Raw genomic sequence first — 17,483 nt, 5'->3', positions numbered from 1 at the left:
ATCAGACTCTCTAAGTATAGGTGTCCCTCAGGGTTCTATCTTGGATCCTCTTCTCTTTTCCTTCTACACTATTTCCACTTGGTGATCTCATCAGGTGCCGTGGATTTAATTGCTGTCTCTATGCTGATGATTCTCAAACCTTCCCATCCTACCTTAATCTTTCTTCTGACCTCCAATCTTACATGTTCATTTGCCTTTCAGACATCTCAGACTGGATGTCCAGTAGATATTTTAAACTCAACATGTCCAAAACATAACTCGTTATCTTTCCCCCTAAATCCTTCCTTCCTCCTTACCTCCCTATTACTACAGAGGGCAGCACCATCCTTCCAGTCCCTCAGGCTTGCACCAACCTATCATTGAGGCCTCACTATCTTACCAACCACGTACCTACCCCCATCCAAACTGTTGCCAGGATGTGTCAATTTTACTTCTGCAAACTAACTTTGATTTTTTAGTGCCCTGTATACTCATTTTACCTTCATGGAGGGCAGTCTTGTGCAAAATACAGTAATGGATAGATTTCACAAGAAATAGGGTTCCAACTGAAGTCTTTGAAGTTGCTGTTAGAAGAACAATCATTGCTGTAAAGCAAAACTATGCCTTCTTTTTTCTAGCTTTTCAAGAGATTATTGAAACAATTCATCTTGCTGATGCTAAAATAAATCCTAGAATCTTATCAAGTTAACTTTTGCCCTTCACATATTACTCCCCATTCTCCAGTTGGTAGTAAAAATGAGTGAGGCTTTTCAAACTCCATGTCCCAATTTGTTTGTAGCAATGACAGGGATGAAAGTTGTTGTTAAGTCATTTCAGTTATGTCTGAGTCTTTGTGACCCTATTTGGGGTTTTCTTGGCAAAGAGACTGGAGTGGTTTGCTATTTATTTCTCCAGCTTGTTTTACAGATGAGGAAACTGTGGCAAAGAGAGTTAAGTGACTTGGTCAGGGTCACACATCTAGCAAATATCTGAGACCAGATTTGAACTCAAGAACATGAGTCTTCCTGATGCCCTACCTGGCTCTCTATCTACTGTATCACCTAAGTGCCCAGAGAGAGATGATAAGCTTGCAATTTTTTTTTCTTTTTGGGGAAAAGTAGACCAGAATACTTTTAATCTATTTTTTTAAAGATTGGGTTTTCCTATGTCTCTCAGAGGCTCCTGATAGGCCTAATCCCCACTACTCCTTGATAGTAGAGATTTAGCTGACTCTCTTTCCAACCTGGGCTGGTTTACCCCTCCTCAGATATCTTGGAGGCTCATCACATTGATCCCACACTTATGGGACACTGAACTGGCATAGTTCACTCAAGCTCAGAACTCCTGAACCAAGAGATCTATCAGTCTCAGCCTTCCTAGGATGCAGGAATAATAGACATGTACCAACAATCGCAAGTTTTTGGTCAGCCTTGGGCAGTTAGATGGTGCAGTGGATGGAGTGCTGAGCTTGAAGTCAGGAAGACCTGAGTTCAGATATGGCTTCAGATGCTTAATAGCTTTGTGACCCTGACTGAGTCACTTAACCCTGTTTGCCTTAGTTTCCTCATCTGTAAAATGAGCTGGAGAAGAAAATGGCAAACCTCTCCAGTATCTTTGCCAAGAAAACCCCAAATGGGGTCAAGAAGAGTTGGATGTGAGTAAACAACAAAACACTACTTTTCAGCTTTTTTTTTCTATTTTCAAAGACAGTGTAAAAATGTATGTAGGGAAGGATAATTCAAATCCTGCCATTTTGTAGTTGAGGCAAAAATTCAGTTTCTTGGAAACATTTGGGTGTAAGATAACAGCTTGTTTATGAGGACTATTGATAGATAGGATTCAGGAGAAGAAGTTGGGGAAAGCAGGAGCCTCTCTTGGGACTTCCCTCAGCCTGGGGCCTCCTCTTTAAAATGGCATTAGAGTCAACGGCTCTTCTTAGTATTTCCTTTCTCTGCCACTTTTTACTCCTCCCTTTGCTCCTTGCTTTCTTTTAAATCCAAAAATTCAGAATATCTTTTTTGTTGGATATCGATGTATCTTCTTCCTTTTATACAAATTGTTTAGGGCGTAACAAAGTCTCTGAACACATTGGCTTTGATTGATTCAAGGAGGTAGATAAACCTTGCTCTTACCCACTTTTGATTTATTAATTCAATCAAAAACGTTGTCAATTTGTCAAGGAACCAGAACCAAATAAGACGATTTCAACCTCACCCTTATACTGACGGTAAATTTGAATCCTAGCATCATTTTGATACAATACAAAAGAGGAGTTGGGAAGAATTTCTTCATTTTATTCACCCTTAAACTCAGTGACTCCTGACATTGACCTGAGGAGTTGGAAAGAATTATTTCATTTTACTCACTCCTGAATTCCAGGGAGGGGAGGGAGGGGTGCAGCTAGGTGGCACAGTGGATAGAGTGCTGGGCCTGGTGTCAGGAAGACTCACCTTCCTGAGTTCAAATTCAGCCTCAGACACTAGCTGTATGATCCGGAGCAAGTCACTTAATCCTGTTTGCCTCAGTTTCCTCATCTGTAAAATGAACTGGAGAAGGAAATGGGAACTCCAGTACCTTTGCCAAGAAAACCACAAACGGGGAGTCGGACACAACTGAAATAACCTAATAACAGCAAACTCAGTGACCTCTGACACTAACTTGTATTTTGAACAAGAAATTTGTAAAATTGTGATTGCAATGGGAAAACTTCTGAGCTTAGACATTAGTGGGAATGATACGAGAATCACTGACAATAAATTTAGTATCATTGGACAAGTTGGAAGTTTAAGTTGATTGCTTCAGGGTTATGGCAGATATGTTCCTAACTGTATTGTAAACATTGTAAACACCACCAGAGATTGTCTTGATTGGATTCTGTCTTCCATCTTCTGGAAGTTTTACAAGTCTATTTGCAATCTGACAAGTAACAAGCTGTTCATGGGAAAGTCTTTTCAAAATTGGCATGTGTAAAAAAGCAAACTAAGAAGGATAATATCCCAACAGTATCTAGGCTTACTCATGATTTGGTCCATTGAACACAAATTTGGCTTTATCAATTATTTATAATGATGAGACCAAGGAATTGAATCCCAGAACACCTAGGGAGTGTCTCATTTTCTAGGATGGGAAGGTAGAAAACTTCAATCTGTTTTGTTCATTTTGGTCGATTAGCTCATTATCTGGTTAAAGATAAATACCATGAAAATTAATTGAATATTTGTACATGTCTGGTACAAAGTAACAGATACTATAACAAAAACTTTCTTTAAGGTTCATTTTTAAAATTTGGGTTTTTAAAGTAAATTTTAGCTGTTACATTAATTATTTTTTAAGTTTTAGCTTGATGTATAAAAAGAGCTCCCTTTCTGAGGGAATTGCTTGAGACATTGAGAAGTGACTTGCCCAGGTAACACAGACAGTTTGTGTCAGAAGGAGGTCTTGAACTTAGGTTCTCCTGACTTGAGGTCAACTTTCTACCTTCATATCCTGCTGCCTCTCTTTGATCCCTTATGGTCCACAAACTGTGGCCCCTGGAACCAAATCCAGCCAGCCTCTTGTTTTTGTGTGACCTAAGAGATAAGAATGGCTTTAATATTTTTAAATAAAGTTTGATTGGATTTAAAAATGTAAAAACCATTCTTAGCTTACAAGCTAAGAAAAAGGGATTTAACCCATGAGCTATAGTTTGCCAAGCTTTGTCTCATGCCAACATCAACATCATTGGCTTATGAGGCAATATCCATTGTCCCAAATAACTATTTATTTGGCCTTCTGATGTATAAACTCCTCCCACTATAAACTTCCCTTCTTTTCTCCTCAAGGCGTGAGATAGTTGGTGTGGTGGAGCCCCTGCCCCATGATGAAACCTACTGTGACCCTGCTACTCTGTTTCATGTTGCTAATGATTATTCCTTCATCAGGTAATGTCTTCAACCTCATTGTTTAGTATGGGATACTTCTGACTATAGTGTGGTGGACCCCCTATGGCAGTTGGAAGGTGAAACTGATGAACCTCTTCTCAGAATGTTTTTAAATGCATACAATAGAATGCATAGGATTACAAAGGAAGACAATTATGTTGAAATAAATATGTAATTTTTCCTCATCCAGGTTCACTGGATTCCAGGTTAAGAACCCCTAATCTAGTTTAACGCTCTCATTTTAGAGAGGGGAAAAGTGAACCTTGGATGGAAACGATTTGTTCAGGATGGTTCCATTAATTGAGAACAAATCAAGAAACATAATCCGTAGCTCCTGGTCAAGTCATATATTGTAGAGACTGTCTCAAAGTAGTGGAAGGTCTGTTGCCAAGCAGGTCTTTCAGTGCTTCTGGGGATGATTGTTCATAACAGCAGGAAACATAATGAGTATTCTCTAGGAGCTGTGGTTTGGAAAGGGCACCCTTTGCTAGGATCAATGCGAATTTCAGTCAGTCAGTCAATAAGCATTTATAAAGTACCTTCTACATGACAAGCACTGTGCTAAGTGCTGGGGATACAAAGAGAGGCAAAAAACAGCACCTGCCTTCAAGAAGCTCACAGTCTAATGGGGGAGACAACAAGCAAACAACTATGTACAAACAAGCTTATTAGGATAAATGGGAGAACAGAGTGGGGAAGCTCAAGAACCAAAGGAGATAGAAGACAGGATTTTAGCTGGGCCTTGAAGGAAGCTGGGAGGCAGAGATGAGGAGGAAGAGGCTCCCAGACAGCCAGTGGAAATGCCTGAAGTCAGGAGATGGAGGAACAGTATCCATTATCACTGGATTTCAGGGTATGTGGTGGGAGGAGGGAGAACGTAAGGTATAACTTAAACTTACACGTCCAGTTGTGATTGTCCTCAAGGAATTAACATTGAGATTGTTGTTTGTTTCTTGTATAGATATTTTACAAGGACCATTTATCAATTCCAGTTCCATGAAGCTCTTTGTAGAGTTGCTCAGCCTTCGGCTGCTCTTCATAAGTGTGACATCACCAATTCCACTGCAGCTGGCTCAAAGTTGCTGTAAGAAGCTATACCCTCTTTTCCATCCCTCCTTTGTCTAGTAGGGTTCACTTTCATGTCTAGCTTTTCATTTGATTGCCTTTATGAAAAAGGAAAGGAAAAAGAGCCCTGTCTCAAGGTCCTTTCTCCCATTACTTTGTGCTATGAATGTTCAGTTTTTTAATGAAATAGGAGGGGACAACGTTGGATGGCTGGATCTCACTGGGAGAAGACACTCTCTGTCTATCACAGCTACAGGGCTAGCTCTGACTGCTATGTAGAGAGAAGACAGAGAGATATGGATAGATGTGGATAGGAGAAAACCCCCAAATCAAGGGACCTTGTTTAACTGCCAGTAACAAAGTTACATGAGGCAGTGAGTAGGAAGGAAACTTAACTTGGATCGTTCATTTGCTGCAGATTTATAATTTCCCAAATGGCTCTGAACATCTTTCTTTTCATGTATAGGGATATGCTGACGCTGGGAAAATCAGAACCTTGGACTGTAGCATTAGAAAATATTGTAGGAAGTAAAACGATGGACGCGACACCATTGCTTGAATACTTTGAGCCCTTATTAACATGGCTAAAAGAAGAAAACAAGAATGCATATGTGGGTTGGGATGCTGCCTGGAGTCCTTGTAAGTACCAGATAATCATTTCAGGGCTTAAACTCTTCTGCCTTCTACTGTCTCCAGTTGGTTATTCCACATAGTATAATACCTTCCACAGAGTAAGTGTTGTATATAAATATTTGGGGAATGAATGGATGAATGTTGCATTGTCTCTTATGGTGTGCATCCTCTGTTCTATGCTGTGCGCCCAGTAGGTGCTCATTAAACATTTACCAATAGAGTCTTTATCTGTAAAATGATGGAACTTCACCAGATGATTTCTAAGATCTTTTCCACTTTAAAAGTTCTGTGATTCTTCTATTGGCCTAATCATTGGTTTTGCACTAAATATATTGTAAGATCCAGAGTTTGAAGCTGAGGGAAGGAAGAGGAGGGAAGCCATAATTGTTCTCCTAATCCTAACTGTTGCCCCCACACATCTGTCATTTTGCATATTAAGGAAAGAGGGATAAAGAAAAGAAGAGAAGGGAAATGGAAAGAAGAAAAAAGGAGAGCAGAAAGTAGAAGAAAACATGGGAAGGCCATTCTGGAAAGTGCACAATCTTAGAAGTGGGAGAGAGAGAATTAAAGTTGCCAAAAGAAAAATCTGACAACTCTTTGCTTGCCTTCACTACCTCCCTTCCTCCTTCTCTATTTCATATCCCAGCACTGGGGAAAAATGAAAGTACGATCAGACCTGGTAATGTTCATACTTCTCAACCTTGCCATTTCTTTTAAATCAGATAGTGACAACAGCATCAAAGTAAGGATAAGTCTGAAATCAGCACTTGGAGATGATGCAGTAAGTACCTTGGATAGTTCTTCTATTGTTTTCTTGTTATATATTCAAAAAGAGGACTTGATAAAGAAGCACCAGTATAGCTAGAAGAGTAGAAACCATGTTTCTCTTCTAATAACTTCACTCTGTGGACTTTTTTCCTTTGGTATTTAATTTTCTCTGGTGATGCTTTTTTTGGGTAAGCGAACTGGAAAAGCAGCAAGATGGCACAGTGATAGAGTGCGGGGACCTGGAATCCAATCTTCCTCAGTTTGAATCCGGCCTCAGGCACCCACTAGGTGTGTGATCCTGGGCAAGTCACTGAACCCTGTTTGCCTCAGTTTTCTCCCCTGTAAAATGAGCTGGAGAAGGAGATAGCAAACCCTCCAGTATCTTTGCCATGGAAACACCAAATAGGGTCACAGAGAGTCTGACAATAAACAGCAACTGGAAAAGACCCTGGACTTAGAATCAGAGGATATAGGTTCAAGTTTCAGCTCTGCCATAAGTTGTGTCATGTTGGACACACCACTTAAACTCTCAGAGCTTCAGTTTCCTTATCTGCTAAATGGGGGAAGGAAATAATATTCTCCTTATCTCATAAAGTTGTTAAGATCAAATGTTATATATATAAAGAGCTTTCTAAAACATTAAGTAGAGTGACATTAACACATGTGAGCTTTTATTGTAGTTATTATGATTGTTATTATTTGCTACAATCTCTTGAAGTTGTTATGGTAATTAATGAGATTTCTATGCTAAAGAATGAAAAGTATGCAAATGATGGCCCAAAGATGGTATTATTCATATCAGAGAAAGATTCTGCTGATGACCCACCCTTAAGATGGCTTGTATGCTGCTTCAATCATTTTACTAGAAGAGGGAATAGATTTTCTCTTAGTCAGCCAGCCACCTTTACAATGATATACATATTTGAGATAATTCTTCCAGGCAGAGAAGCAAGAAATATGTCAGATTAGTTTCATTTTTGAATCTTTCTAGTATTTAGAATCAATATTTGTTATGGCACATTTTATAAGGATTAAGGTTTTGTTCAGTTGTACCTAACTCTTCATGACCCTATTTGGGGTTTTCCTGGCAAAGATCCTGGAGTGGTTTGCATTTCCTCCCCCACCTCATTTTACAGATGGGGAAACTGAAGTAAACAAGGTAAAGTGACTTGCCCAGGGCCACACAGATAGCAAGTATCTGAGGCCAGATTTGAACTCAGGAAGATGAGTCTTCCTGACTCCAGTTGGGCACTCTATCCATTGCCTCCCCTAGTTACCTAAGGGCTCGACTAGAAACGAAAATACAGGTATACATACAGGTATAATACAGGTACATGGCAAAAATTAGGCTCTAGCTCTAAGAATCCAATAAAGAATGATTGAAATATAGGCGTGATTGGAGGTTAATCAGAAGAGGGATCCAGGACTGGCATGGTCTCTTCAAGCTGGCTCAAGAGCCCAGGATTTGGGGTCAGAGAACCTGAGTTGGAATAAGAACTTTGTTACTTACTCCCTGTGTGACCTTCAGCAAGTCACTTCACCTCTATAGAAATCAGTCTGAAATCATCTGTAAAATAAAGAGAGTTGGTTCTAGGCAACATTCTGGAGGTATTAGTAATAACAAACCAACCTATGTGATTCTCCCCATACATCTATGCCAAGAAGTCAGTGCAATTAAGTGAGTCTTTAAAAATCAGGCAAACTACATGTTTGGACTAGTGTAGACAAATTATTGGCTAAATGTCTCCCTTTTCACCCTTTGGTGGGAATGTTGTGTAGACCAGTGGGACCATCACCAGTCACCTTGACTCTTCTCTCGCTCCTGGACTCTCATGACTCTGGAGTAGAGAGTGAAGCTGATGACTTTGTGCAGCTCTGCCTCACTTAAATCCAATTCACACGTAAGCCAAGACATCACCCTCGTGATGTCATCGGTCCTCTTTGAGAACAAAGGACAAACAGCAATATGTAAACTAGCGGTGTCAAACTCAAATAGAAACAGGAGCCAAAAAACCATATATAAGGATCCCAGTGGGCTGCATATTGACATAAAGCACCACACATGTTTATATATTTATTTTTTATTAATTTATTTGTTTTGTTAAATATTTCCCAATCACATTTTAATCTGGTTTGGGTTACACTAGAGAGTATTGTGGGGCCCCTGAGTGCCATGTTTGATACCTCTAGCATAGACCCATTCTTAGATAAATGAAATCAGTAGAATTGGACACTTGTTGCTAAGAGAAGATTTCATAGAAAGACTGGTAGTCATGTAAGTTTTCTTATGCTGATAATTCAAAAATATGAATGTCTTAAAGAGTTGGAATGTCAAAAGAATTTCTTTTCCAGCCTGGAGCTACAATTTCTCCTTCCTCTGATGCCCTTGAATTTTCCATTGAAGTGTTTTCACTTCAGTATTCTTACCTGCTAAATGGGGGAGGGAAATAATATTCTGAGAGTTCATCCTCACAGAGACCACTAGGTGGCACATGCCTGGCTCCTGGGGTCAGGAAGATTCATCTTCCTGAGTTCAAATCTGACCTCAGACACTTGCTAACTGTGTCCTTTGGCAAGTCATTTGACCTCTGTTTGCCTCAGTTTCCTCAACTGTAAAATGGGGAAAATAGCAGCACCTACCTTCCAGGGTTGTGGTGAGGATCAAATGAGATAATATTTGGTAAAAGTGCTTAGCACAGGGTCTGGCACATAGTAGGTGGGATATACATGTTAGCTATTATTATTATTAGCTAAAATTCATCAATCAATCAATAAGCATTTTTTACCCACTCTCTATACTACATGCATACACTCATTCATTGTAGAAATTAAATATTTTGATAACAGTGATAAGAATTGTGGATAGGTAAAGAGGCCACTTGTACATTTTGACAAAGATCATAATGTCCAACCTAAGGAATGTTAAACTTAGAACAGGAGGCCGCCTGGTACAAAGGATTTGGAGTTAGAGGAACTGAGTTTGAATCTTGACTCTGTCACTTACTACCTATTTAACTATGTATTTAACCTTGGGTTAGTCTGGGCCTCCTCTGTGAAATGAGGGTCTTGGGCTAGATGGCCTCAGAAGTCCTTCCCAGCTCTAAATCCCTGACCCTATGATCCTTCCTAAGTGTCTTGGGTCTCAGGGAGCAGGTACTTTTCAGTAGTCTGGAAGAAATGCTTATTGATCGGTTCTAGTTGCCTTGTTACAGTAATGTTAAGCCCGTGATGAGAATTCAACCCCTTTTTAAAAAAAGAATCACTTCTGTGTCTAGAGAGATCCATAATTATTTATTTTTCATGTTTTTTTGTTCAAGACTAAAACCTACTGAAGAAATTAAGTTGAAGTAGATATAAAAATGGCTTTGTGAAACATCTCCTATCGCTGTTGAACTCTTTTTTATTTCTATAAAGAATAGGAAGGATGGCAAAATTGGAAAGACCCAACATACCATTTAGGTTACAGGGATCAACAAAGCTAGTGAATGAAAAAAAATTATATACAGGGCATTCCAAAAGTCTTAGTACAGTTTTAAGATATTTACATCACTAATGTTTAAAACTGCACTAAAGACTGCATTAAAGACTTTGGGACACTCTATTAAAAATAATTATAGACTACATACCGGAGTCAGGACTAGACTGGGGAAAGCAAGCTATGAAAAACACACGCTGAAGAACAAGAACATAGCAGTTATTTTCCTATACTTGTAGGCCAAAGCAATTGGTGAACTTGAGAAGCCTCAGATTCGGAACAGGTAGTTGCTGATTTCAGCATAAAATTACCTTTGGTAAGTCATCAATCACACAAGCATTTGTAAGTTGCTGACATACAGTAGTATGCCCACTGTTCTGTGCCCTAGGAATAATACTACAATGAAAGAGAAAAAGTCTCTGCCCTCCAGGTGCTTACATTTTATCTTTCTTTCCCTCCACAGTATGAATGGAATGAAAATGAAATGTATTTGTTCCAGGCGTCAATTGCTTTTGCCATGAGACAGTATTTTTTACAAGAAAAAAAAGAGACCATCCTTTTTACGTGAGTGAACGTGTTGGGTTCTCAGATCAACTCCATACCATTGTCTTAGTTTGGCGGGTGGGATAGGGTTTTGGGGAGGTGGATATTCAGTTTAACCTGAAGGTCCAATCCCTTTCCAGTGAACTGTAAGGGACCTGTTCGATGTATTTGCTGTTATAGAGTTTGGCTGAATTTTTTGCTTGACATAAGAAGGCTATCAGGGCTGGAAGTATGTTGATGGCAGTAGTATCTTCTGGCTTATTTTGCCTGGTTCTATGAACAGGCATGACCAGCCCTCCTTTTCTGTTTCACTTTATGTTTCTCCGTACCAACTTCATTTAGGCCATTTATTCATGGTATGGGATCATTCCTCTTCTTGACACTTGGTCTCTTTCTCAGGAGTTCTTGTAAGTGTTACTATCGTATGTTGTTACCGTTCTTCTTGGATTGTTTCTTGTTACCTGAGCAATGAGAATCCTTCCTGCCCATTGGCTAGTTGAGTGGAGAGTGGTGGTCTAGGAAATGTTGTCCTGGTTATAAGAGGCTGCAAGGGAGCCAGGATGAGAAAAGGGAATAGTATATTTTTCAGTCTGGCAAATTGAATGATTGCAATAATTTCCTGTTTTCTCCTATTGGCGAATTCCTCCTGGGGCCTCCATTTTTGGCCAGCCAGTCTTTATTTCCTTCCTGGCTCTACTTCTGCCTTTTAGGTCATGGACATCTTGACTATCTTCTTGGGGTGAAGCTTTCCCTATGGCCAAATTAAACAGCCTCTCCCCTCTCTTCCTTTGGAGACTCTCTGGAGACTTCCATTTTCTTTTGTAGAGCTTATCAGCAATACTAGAAGCCTAAAGCTGTAATGAAAATATTTTGTATTGATAAACTTTGCCCTTTCTTTGTCTTCTCTCTCTTATCCCCTTCCTGGATTCCTTTCTTTAAGATTAGGACCAGAGTGAGACTAGTATAATAGAGAACTAAGTGGGCAGAGGAACCTAATAGAGTATACACAAGGATATTTTACACCTATCAGATCGGCTAAAATGATTGAAGGGGAAAGCAACAAATGTTGGAGGCGATGTGGAAAGATTGAGACACTAATACATTGTTGGTGGAATTGTGAACTGACACAATGACAGCTTTTGACCCCTTTTCCCCATGCCAACACTGCCTGGCACATAGTAGGTGCTTTGTAAATGCTAGTTGATTAATGCCAAGGGTTTCTATCTACTAACGTTTTCTTCGGAGTCTGATGAGGAGGGAGGAATGGAGAAAGGATAATGAAAGGTCGTACCTATCTCCATCCCATATTGTGCCTCTCTTCCCACTACCTCCCATGTCATCCCACTTTTCCATATTCTTACTGCTATTCTCTTAAAACAATTCTTTTTATTCTTTTAATTCACAACTATTTATTTTCTCTCCCACCTTCTCTGTCCCTTCCTATCAGGAAAAAAAGAAAAATAAACCCTTGTAACAAATATAAATACTATGGATAAATGATAAAAAGATGAAATGATAAAATGATATGATAAAAATGATAAAAAAGAAAGTTTCTGAGAAACCTGGGAAGACTTGTATGAACTGATGCAGAACAAGGAGAACAATTTATATACTGATAACAATATTGTAAAGATAACTTTTGAAGGACATAATAACTGAGCTATGCAATGACCAACCATGATTCCTGTGACCTGATGATGATCCATTGCTCTCTACAGATTACTACTCTCTTCTGAATACTGTTTTCTCTCTTATTCTCTCTAGAATAGAAGGATGCATATGACCAATTAGTGTCCTTTGACTTCAAGTTATTTCTTATGGCATATATGTCATAAGGGATAATGTATCTTGTGTTTCTCCCTAGGCATGAAGATGTGTGGGTATATGATTTGAAACCCAGGATCTCCTTCTATTTCTTTGTCACTACCCCTCAAAATGAGAGCTATGTTCCCAGAGAAGAAGTAGAAGAAGCAATCAGGTGACATTTTGTTTTTTAATTAAGTGACAAGAAAATGTGTGTGTGTGTGTGTGTGTGTGTGTGTGTGTGTGTGTGTGTATTGGGGGACATAGTTGCTATCATCAGTGAAGGACACCATATCAAAAACTCCTTATGTCTTTCACCAAAGGGCACAAGAGGAAGAATCATATCCAGAGGTTTCTTAATCCTCAGTTGGCCTGTGAACAGTTATGGTTTAAGATTCTATTATATGCCAATGCCAAGCTCCATTAGGAATTCCCTTTCTCCTTTGGGAATAAATAGACTCTGACTTTAGATGAGGATCTGCCTGAGAAATTTGACCTGAAATCTATTTCAGGTGGGACTCAGGGAGTTCTTAGAGGCCTCCAGACATTCTATGCCTTCAGATTCACTAGCTAAAAGCAATTCCCATGTAGCCTTGAAATGGTTTCCAGGCAGATGTGCTGGATCCAGCTCATATAGACTTTGGAAAGCTGATTGTTAAATTTTCATTGTGAGAATTTACATCTCAGAAATTGCCAAATGCTAGAGATTGGCTGGTCGATTGTCTAGAGTCTAGACAATTGTCTAGGTTCTACACTTTTAAAAGTGATGGAGAAAATATTAATAACGAAGATTAAAAGTCATGTAGGGTTTTTTGATTGTTTGGAGAGCCAGTTGTTAAACGTTTACCAGCACACCACTGTTCCCAGGTTTCCAGGCTGTGAAGGTCCTGAGGACCAGTGGGACTATTCAAATTTGGTTCCTCTCTCCTTTCTGCTTATATGCCTTGGGACACAGCTATAACCTGGCCTGAAATAGCAGAAATGATCTTAGAGCTTTAGCTAGGAGTACTCCTCTCTCTCAGCTTTCAATTACATCATGAACCTCAGGCCTCTCCAGTTAACAAACCTCTTTACTGCCCTCCCTGCAGTGGAAAAAGTGGCAGAGGAAATTTTTTATTGTTTGTTGATTTGGAGAAGAGGAGGTGGAGGAGATTATTCCATATTGAGTCTGCATGGAGTACTGGTTAGAGAGCTGTCGTTGGAGTTAGGAAGACCCTGGTTCAAGCCCTGCCTCTGATACCTGCTGGTTGTATGACCCTGGACAAGTCATGTAAATTCTCAGCACTCCAGCCTACTTCTAAGAGTATAAATTACAGAGCAAGTGACAGGCTGAATTGTAGAGACCTTTAGTCTGTGATATTTCTACCAACGGAATCACAAATCTGGTCTTCCCGGCCATCAAAAATCAGTGTAAATGCTCTGGGAAAATATTGTCAGTTCAGTCCAGAATGTTTGCTATTCAGCTGTTCCTTCCTTTCTAAGAAATAGACCTATCCTGTCTGGGGTAGACAGAGCTGCCTTGAAACCACTTACAACTTATTGTGAATTTGTGACAAGGGCTCTGAGTTTTCACTTGGGGTATAATGGATGAAATTCCAAGAATCCCAAAGTACCCTTCTCTCATTCCTCATTTCCAGGTGTGTATGGGTGTATCTTGCATATGTGTATGTATGTATGTATGTGTACATGTGTATATGTTATGTTCATGCATAAGTGTGTGCATGGATGTGTAAGTGTATCTATAGTGTGTATATGTATACACATGGACACACATAGATAATATCAATATATACATACGCATATGCATATATTTTTAGATATTTGTGTTGTTGATCAGTCACATCTGACTCTTCATGACCCCATGGACCAAAGCATGCCAGGCCATTCTATCTTCCACTATCTCTTGAAGTCTGTCCAAGCTCATGTTTGTGGCTTCCATGACACCATCTATGTGTCTCGTTCTCTGCCACTCCCTTTTCCTTTTGCCTTTAATCTTTCCCAATATCGGGGTCTTTTCCAGTGAGTTCTGTTTTCTCTTTATGTGGTGTATTCATTTATTTATTTTCTAGGTTCTTTCTTTAATTAGTTGTGCTCTTAATTACAGGCTCTCTAGGAGCCGCATCAACGATGCCTTCCGCCTGAATGACCAGACCCTGGAGTTTGTGGGCATCCTTCCCACACTGGAACCTCCTTATGAGCCACCTGTCACTGTATGGCTTATTATATTTGGAGTGATCATGGGAATTGTAGTGATTGGAATTTTACTCCTAATATATACTGGAGTCAGAGACAGAAGAAAGTAAGTAGCCTTTTCTAGAGGTCTGTATACTTGATTGTGGTAAGGATTAGAACTTCAATATCCCTGCATTCTAATGGGTATGTGATCTCATTGATGGGGACACTCCCTCTAAGACATAGATTACAGCCCATCTTGAATGTATCCTTTTGTAAACCTCCAACAAGGATTTGCCCAACCCACTGGGGATCTTCCTCTCATCTTTGACACGTGTGGGCTGGTAAGCTGAATGGGAAACTGAAAACATGGTGTAGAGTTTGACAGTATTATTGAACTCAAATAGAAATGGATCACTGGGGACAGCATATTGACTTGGAAAACCACAAACTAACATTATCTATATTGTTTTATATTTTTATTTGTTTTGTTAAACGTTTCCCAATTACATTTTAATATAGTTTAAGATAATCAGAAGTTTTGCTGCATTGAATATGACACATCAAGACCTCTCTTAAGAACTTTGGAACTGATTGTGTGACACTGGCACAGGACCGTCCAGTATGCTACACATTCATCAAAGAAGGGGCTGTGCTTTATGAGCAAAGCAGAATTAAAACAGCTCAAAAGAAATGTGAGACACGCAAATTTAGAGAACCCACCCCAAGTGTTCACATGGACTATTTGTGCCCAATGTGTTGTAGAACATTCTGAGCTCATATTGGTCTGATCAGCCACAGTCAGACGCATTGTAACTTGACTTTAGTATAGTGATGTCATTTTGGTCCTCTGCGAGAATGAAGAATAACAACCATGAGCCATGACCACCAAACTCAAATAGAAATTGATCACTGGGGGCAGTATATTGACTTAGAAAACCACAAATTAACATTATCTATGTTGTATTATATTTTTATTTATTTTGTTAAACATTTCCCAATTACATCTTAACATGGTTTGTCAGGGTTAGTCAGTAGTTTTGCTGCATTGAGTACAACACATCCATTATAAAGGAAAGAACAATGAACTAAAGACAAGAAGATCCGGGCCACTAAAAAATGAGAATGATAATAATTTTTTTTAGAATATCACTTTTTTATTAAACCTATTTACACATTAGTCATATTGTAAAAAAGAATTAGAGTGAATAGGAAAAACCATGAGAAAGAAAAAAGAGAGAGAGAGCAAACAGTATTGTTTGATCTTCATTCAGACTCCATAGTTCTTTCTCTGGTTGTGGATAGAATTTTCCATCATGAGTCTTTTGGAGGTGTCTTAGATCCTTGCATTGTTGAGAAGGGCCAAGTCTACCAAAGTTAGTCATTGCACATTGTGGCTGTTACTGTGTACAAGGTTCTCTTGTTTCTGTTCATTTCACTCAGCATCAGTTCATATAAATCCAGATTTTTCTGAAGTCTGCCTGCTCATCATTTCTTATAGCACAATAGTATTCCACTACATTCATATACCACAACTTGTTCAGCCATTCCCCCAATTTTCCAAAGGCATCCCCTCAATTTCCAATTCTTGGTCACCACAAAAAGCTGCTATAAATATTTTTGTACATGTGGGTCCTTTTCCCGTTTTTATGATCTCTTTTGGATACAGCCCTAGAAGTGGCGTTGCTGTATCAAAAGGTATGCACATTTTTATAGCGCTTTGGGCATAGTCCCATATTGCTCTCCAGAATGGTTGGATCAGTTCACAACTTCACCAATAATTAGTGTTCCAATATCTTCTCCAGCATTTATAATTTTCCTGTTTTGTTACATTACCCAATCTGATAGGTGTGATGTCATACCCAAGAGTTGTTTTGATTTGTATTTCTCTAATCAATAGAGATTTAGAGAATTTTTTCATATAATTATAGATAGCTTTAATTTCTTCCTCTGAAAACTGCCTGTTCGTATCCTTTGACCACTTAGCCATCAGTGAATGATTTGTAGTCTTATAAATTTGATTCAGTTCTCTATCTATTTTAGAAATGAGGCCTTTATCATAGAAACTGGTTGTAAAAATTCTTTCCCAATTTTCTCCTTCCCTCCTAATCTTGGTTGCATTGGCTTTGTTTGTGTAAAAAACACTTAGCTGGCCTTGGACCCAGAAGACCAGAATTCAAATCCTGGCTCTGACACTTAATACTTAATAATGATAGCTAGCATTTACATAGTGCTTTACAAATACTGTCTTCATTTAATCCTCATGACTCTGGAAGGTAGGTGCTATTATCCCCATTTCATAGATGAGAAAACTTAGACAGGTAGATTAAGTGACTTTCTCATGTCATGCGCTAAATATATGGAGCTGGATTTGAACTCAGGTCTTCCTGAGTCCAGGGCCAGCACTCTATACATTGCTCTAACATGTCTAGTGAAGCCTACTGGCTCCCTGAACTGTTGTTAAATTGTTTATCAGTTGTGTCAGATTCTTCATGACTCCATTTGGAGTTTTCTTGGCAAAGATACTGGAGAGGTTTGCCACTTCTTTTTCCAGCACATTTTACAGATGAGGAAACTGAGGCAAACAGGGTTAAATGACTCGCCCAGGATCACACAGCTAGGAAGTCTCCAAGGGCAGATTTCAACTCAAGTCGTCCTGGGTCCAGAGCCGTCACTCTAACCACTACACCACCTAGCTATCCCATGGTTCCTTAAAATACTGTTTGTTTGTTTTTAAATGCATAAAATAAAATGCAAGGTATTACTAAGAAAAATAATTATATTAAAATACAGTTATCAAAGTATTTTTGAAAGTTTATGGATCTCAAGTTAAAAAACTCTGATCTAGATTATATAGCAGAATGTAAACATTTGTAGACAGAGGCTGTCATTTTTAAATTATTGCGTCCCCACGGTCTAGTACTTAAGTGAATATATGAAAGATTGTGATCTACCTTACATCGATCAAAGTTCCACGGATGTTTGTGCTTCTATTTTACTAGCGGGTGATAGGAGAGCTAGCATGGTATAGTGGATAGAAAGGCAGCATAGAAGCTAGGGAGACATGGTTTCTAATTTTGCCTCTAACATAAGCTGGCTCTGTGTTATTTGTTGTCTCCACTATC

At 39.1% G+C, this 17,483-nt stretch overlaps 1 protein-coding gene across 1 annotated transcript in view; it reads left to right on the top strand.

Annotated features, from left to right (window-relative positions):
- Positions 1-17,483, top strand: part of ACE2 (angiotensin I converting enzyme 2) — a 60,013-nt gene that overhangs the window by 41,256 nt on the left and 1,274 nt on the right. The window contains exons 11-17 of the mRNA XM_036744843.1: positions 3,801-3,899; positions 4,861-4,983; positions 5,431-5,603; positions 6,320-6,378; positions 10,304-10,404; positions 12,248-12,361; positions 14,291-14,485. Of these exons, the coding sequence (XP_036600738.1) occupies positions 3,801-3,899; positions 4,861-4,983; positions 5,431-5,603; positions 6,320-6,378; positions 10,304-10,404; positions 12,248-12,361; positions 14,291-14,485 (864 nt within the window). The remainder of the gene's footprint in view (positions 1-3,800; positions 3,900-4,860; positions 4,984-5,430; positions 5,604-6,319; positions 6,379-10,303; positions 10,405-12,247; positions 12,362-14,290; positions 14,486-17,483) is intronic.

The sequence above is a fragment of the Trichosurus vulpecula genome, chromosome 2, assembly GCF_011100635.1.
Source record: "Trichosurus vulpecula isolate mTriVul1 chromosome 2, mTriVul1.pri, whole genome shotgun sequence".
Classification (NCBI taxonomy): Eukaryota; Metazoa; Chordata; class Mammalia; order Diprotodontia; family Phalangeridae; genus Trichosurus; species Trichosurus vulpecula.
This window is presented reverse-complemented; position numbering and strand designations above follow the sequence as displayed.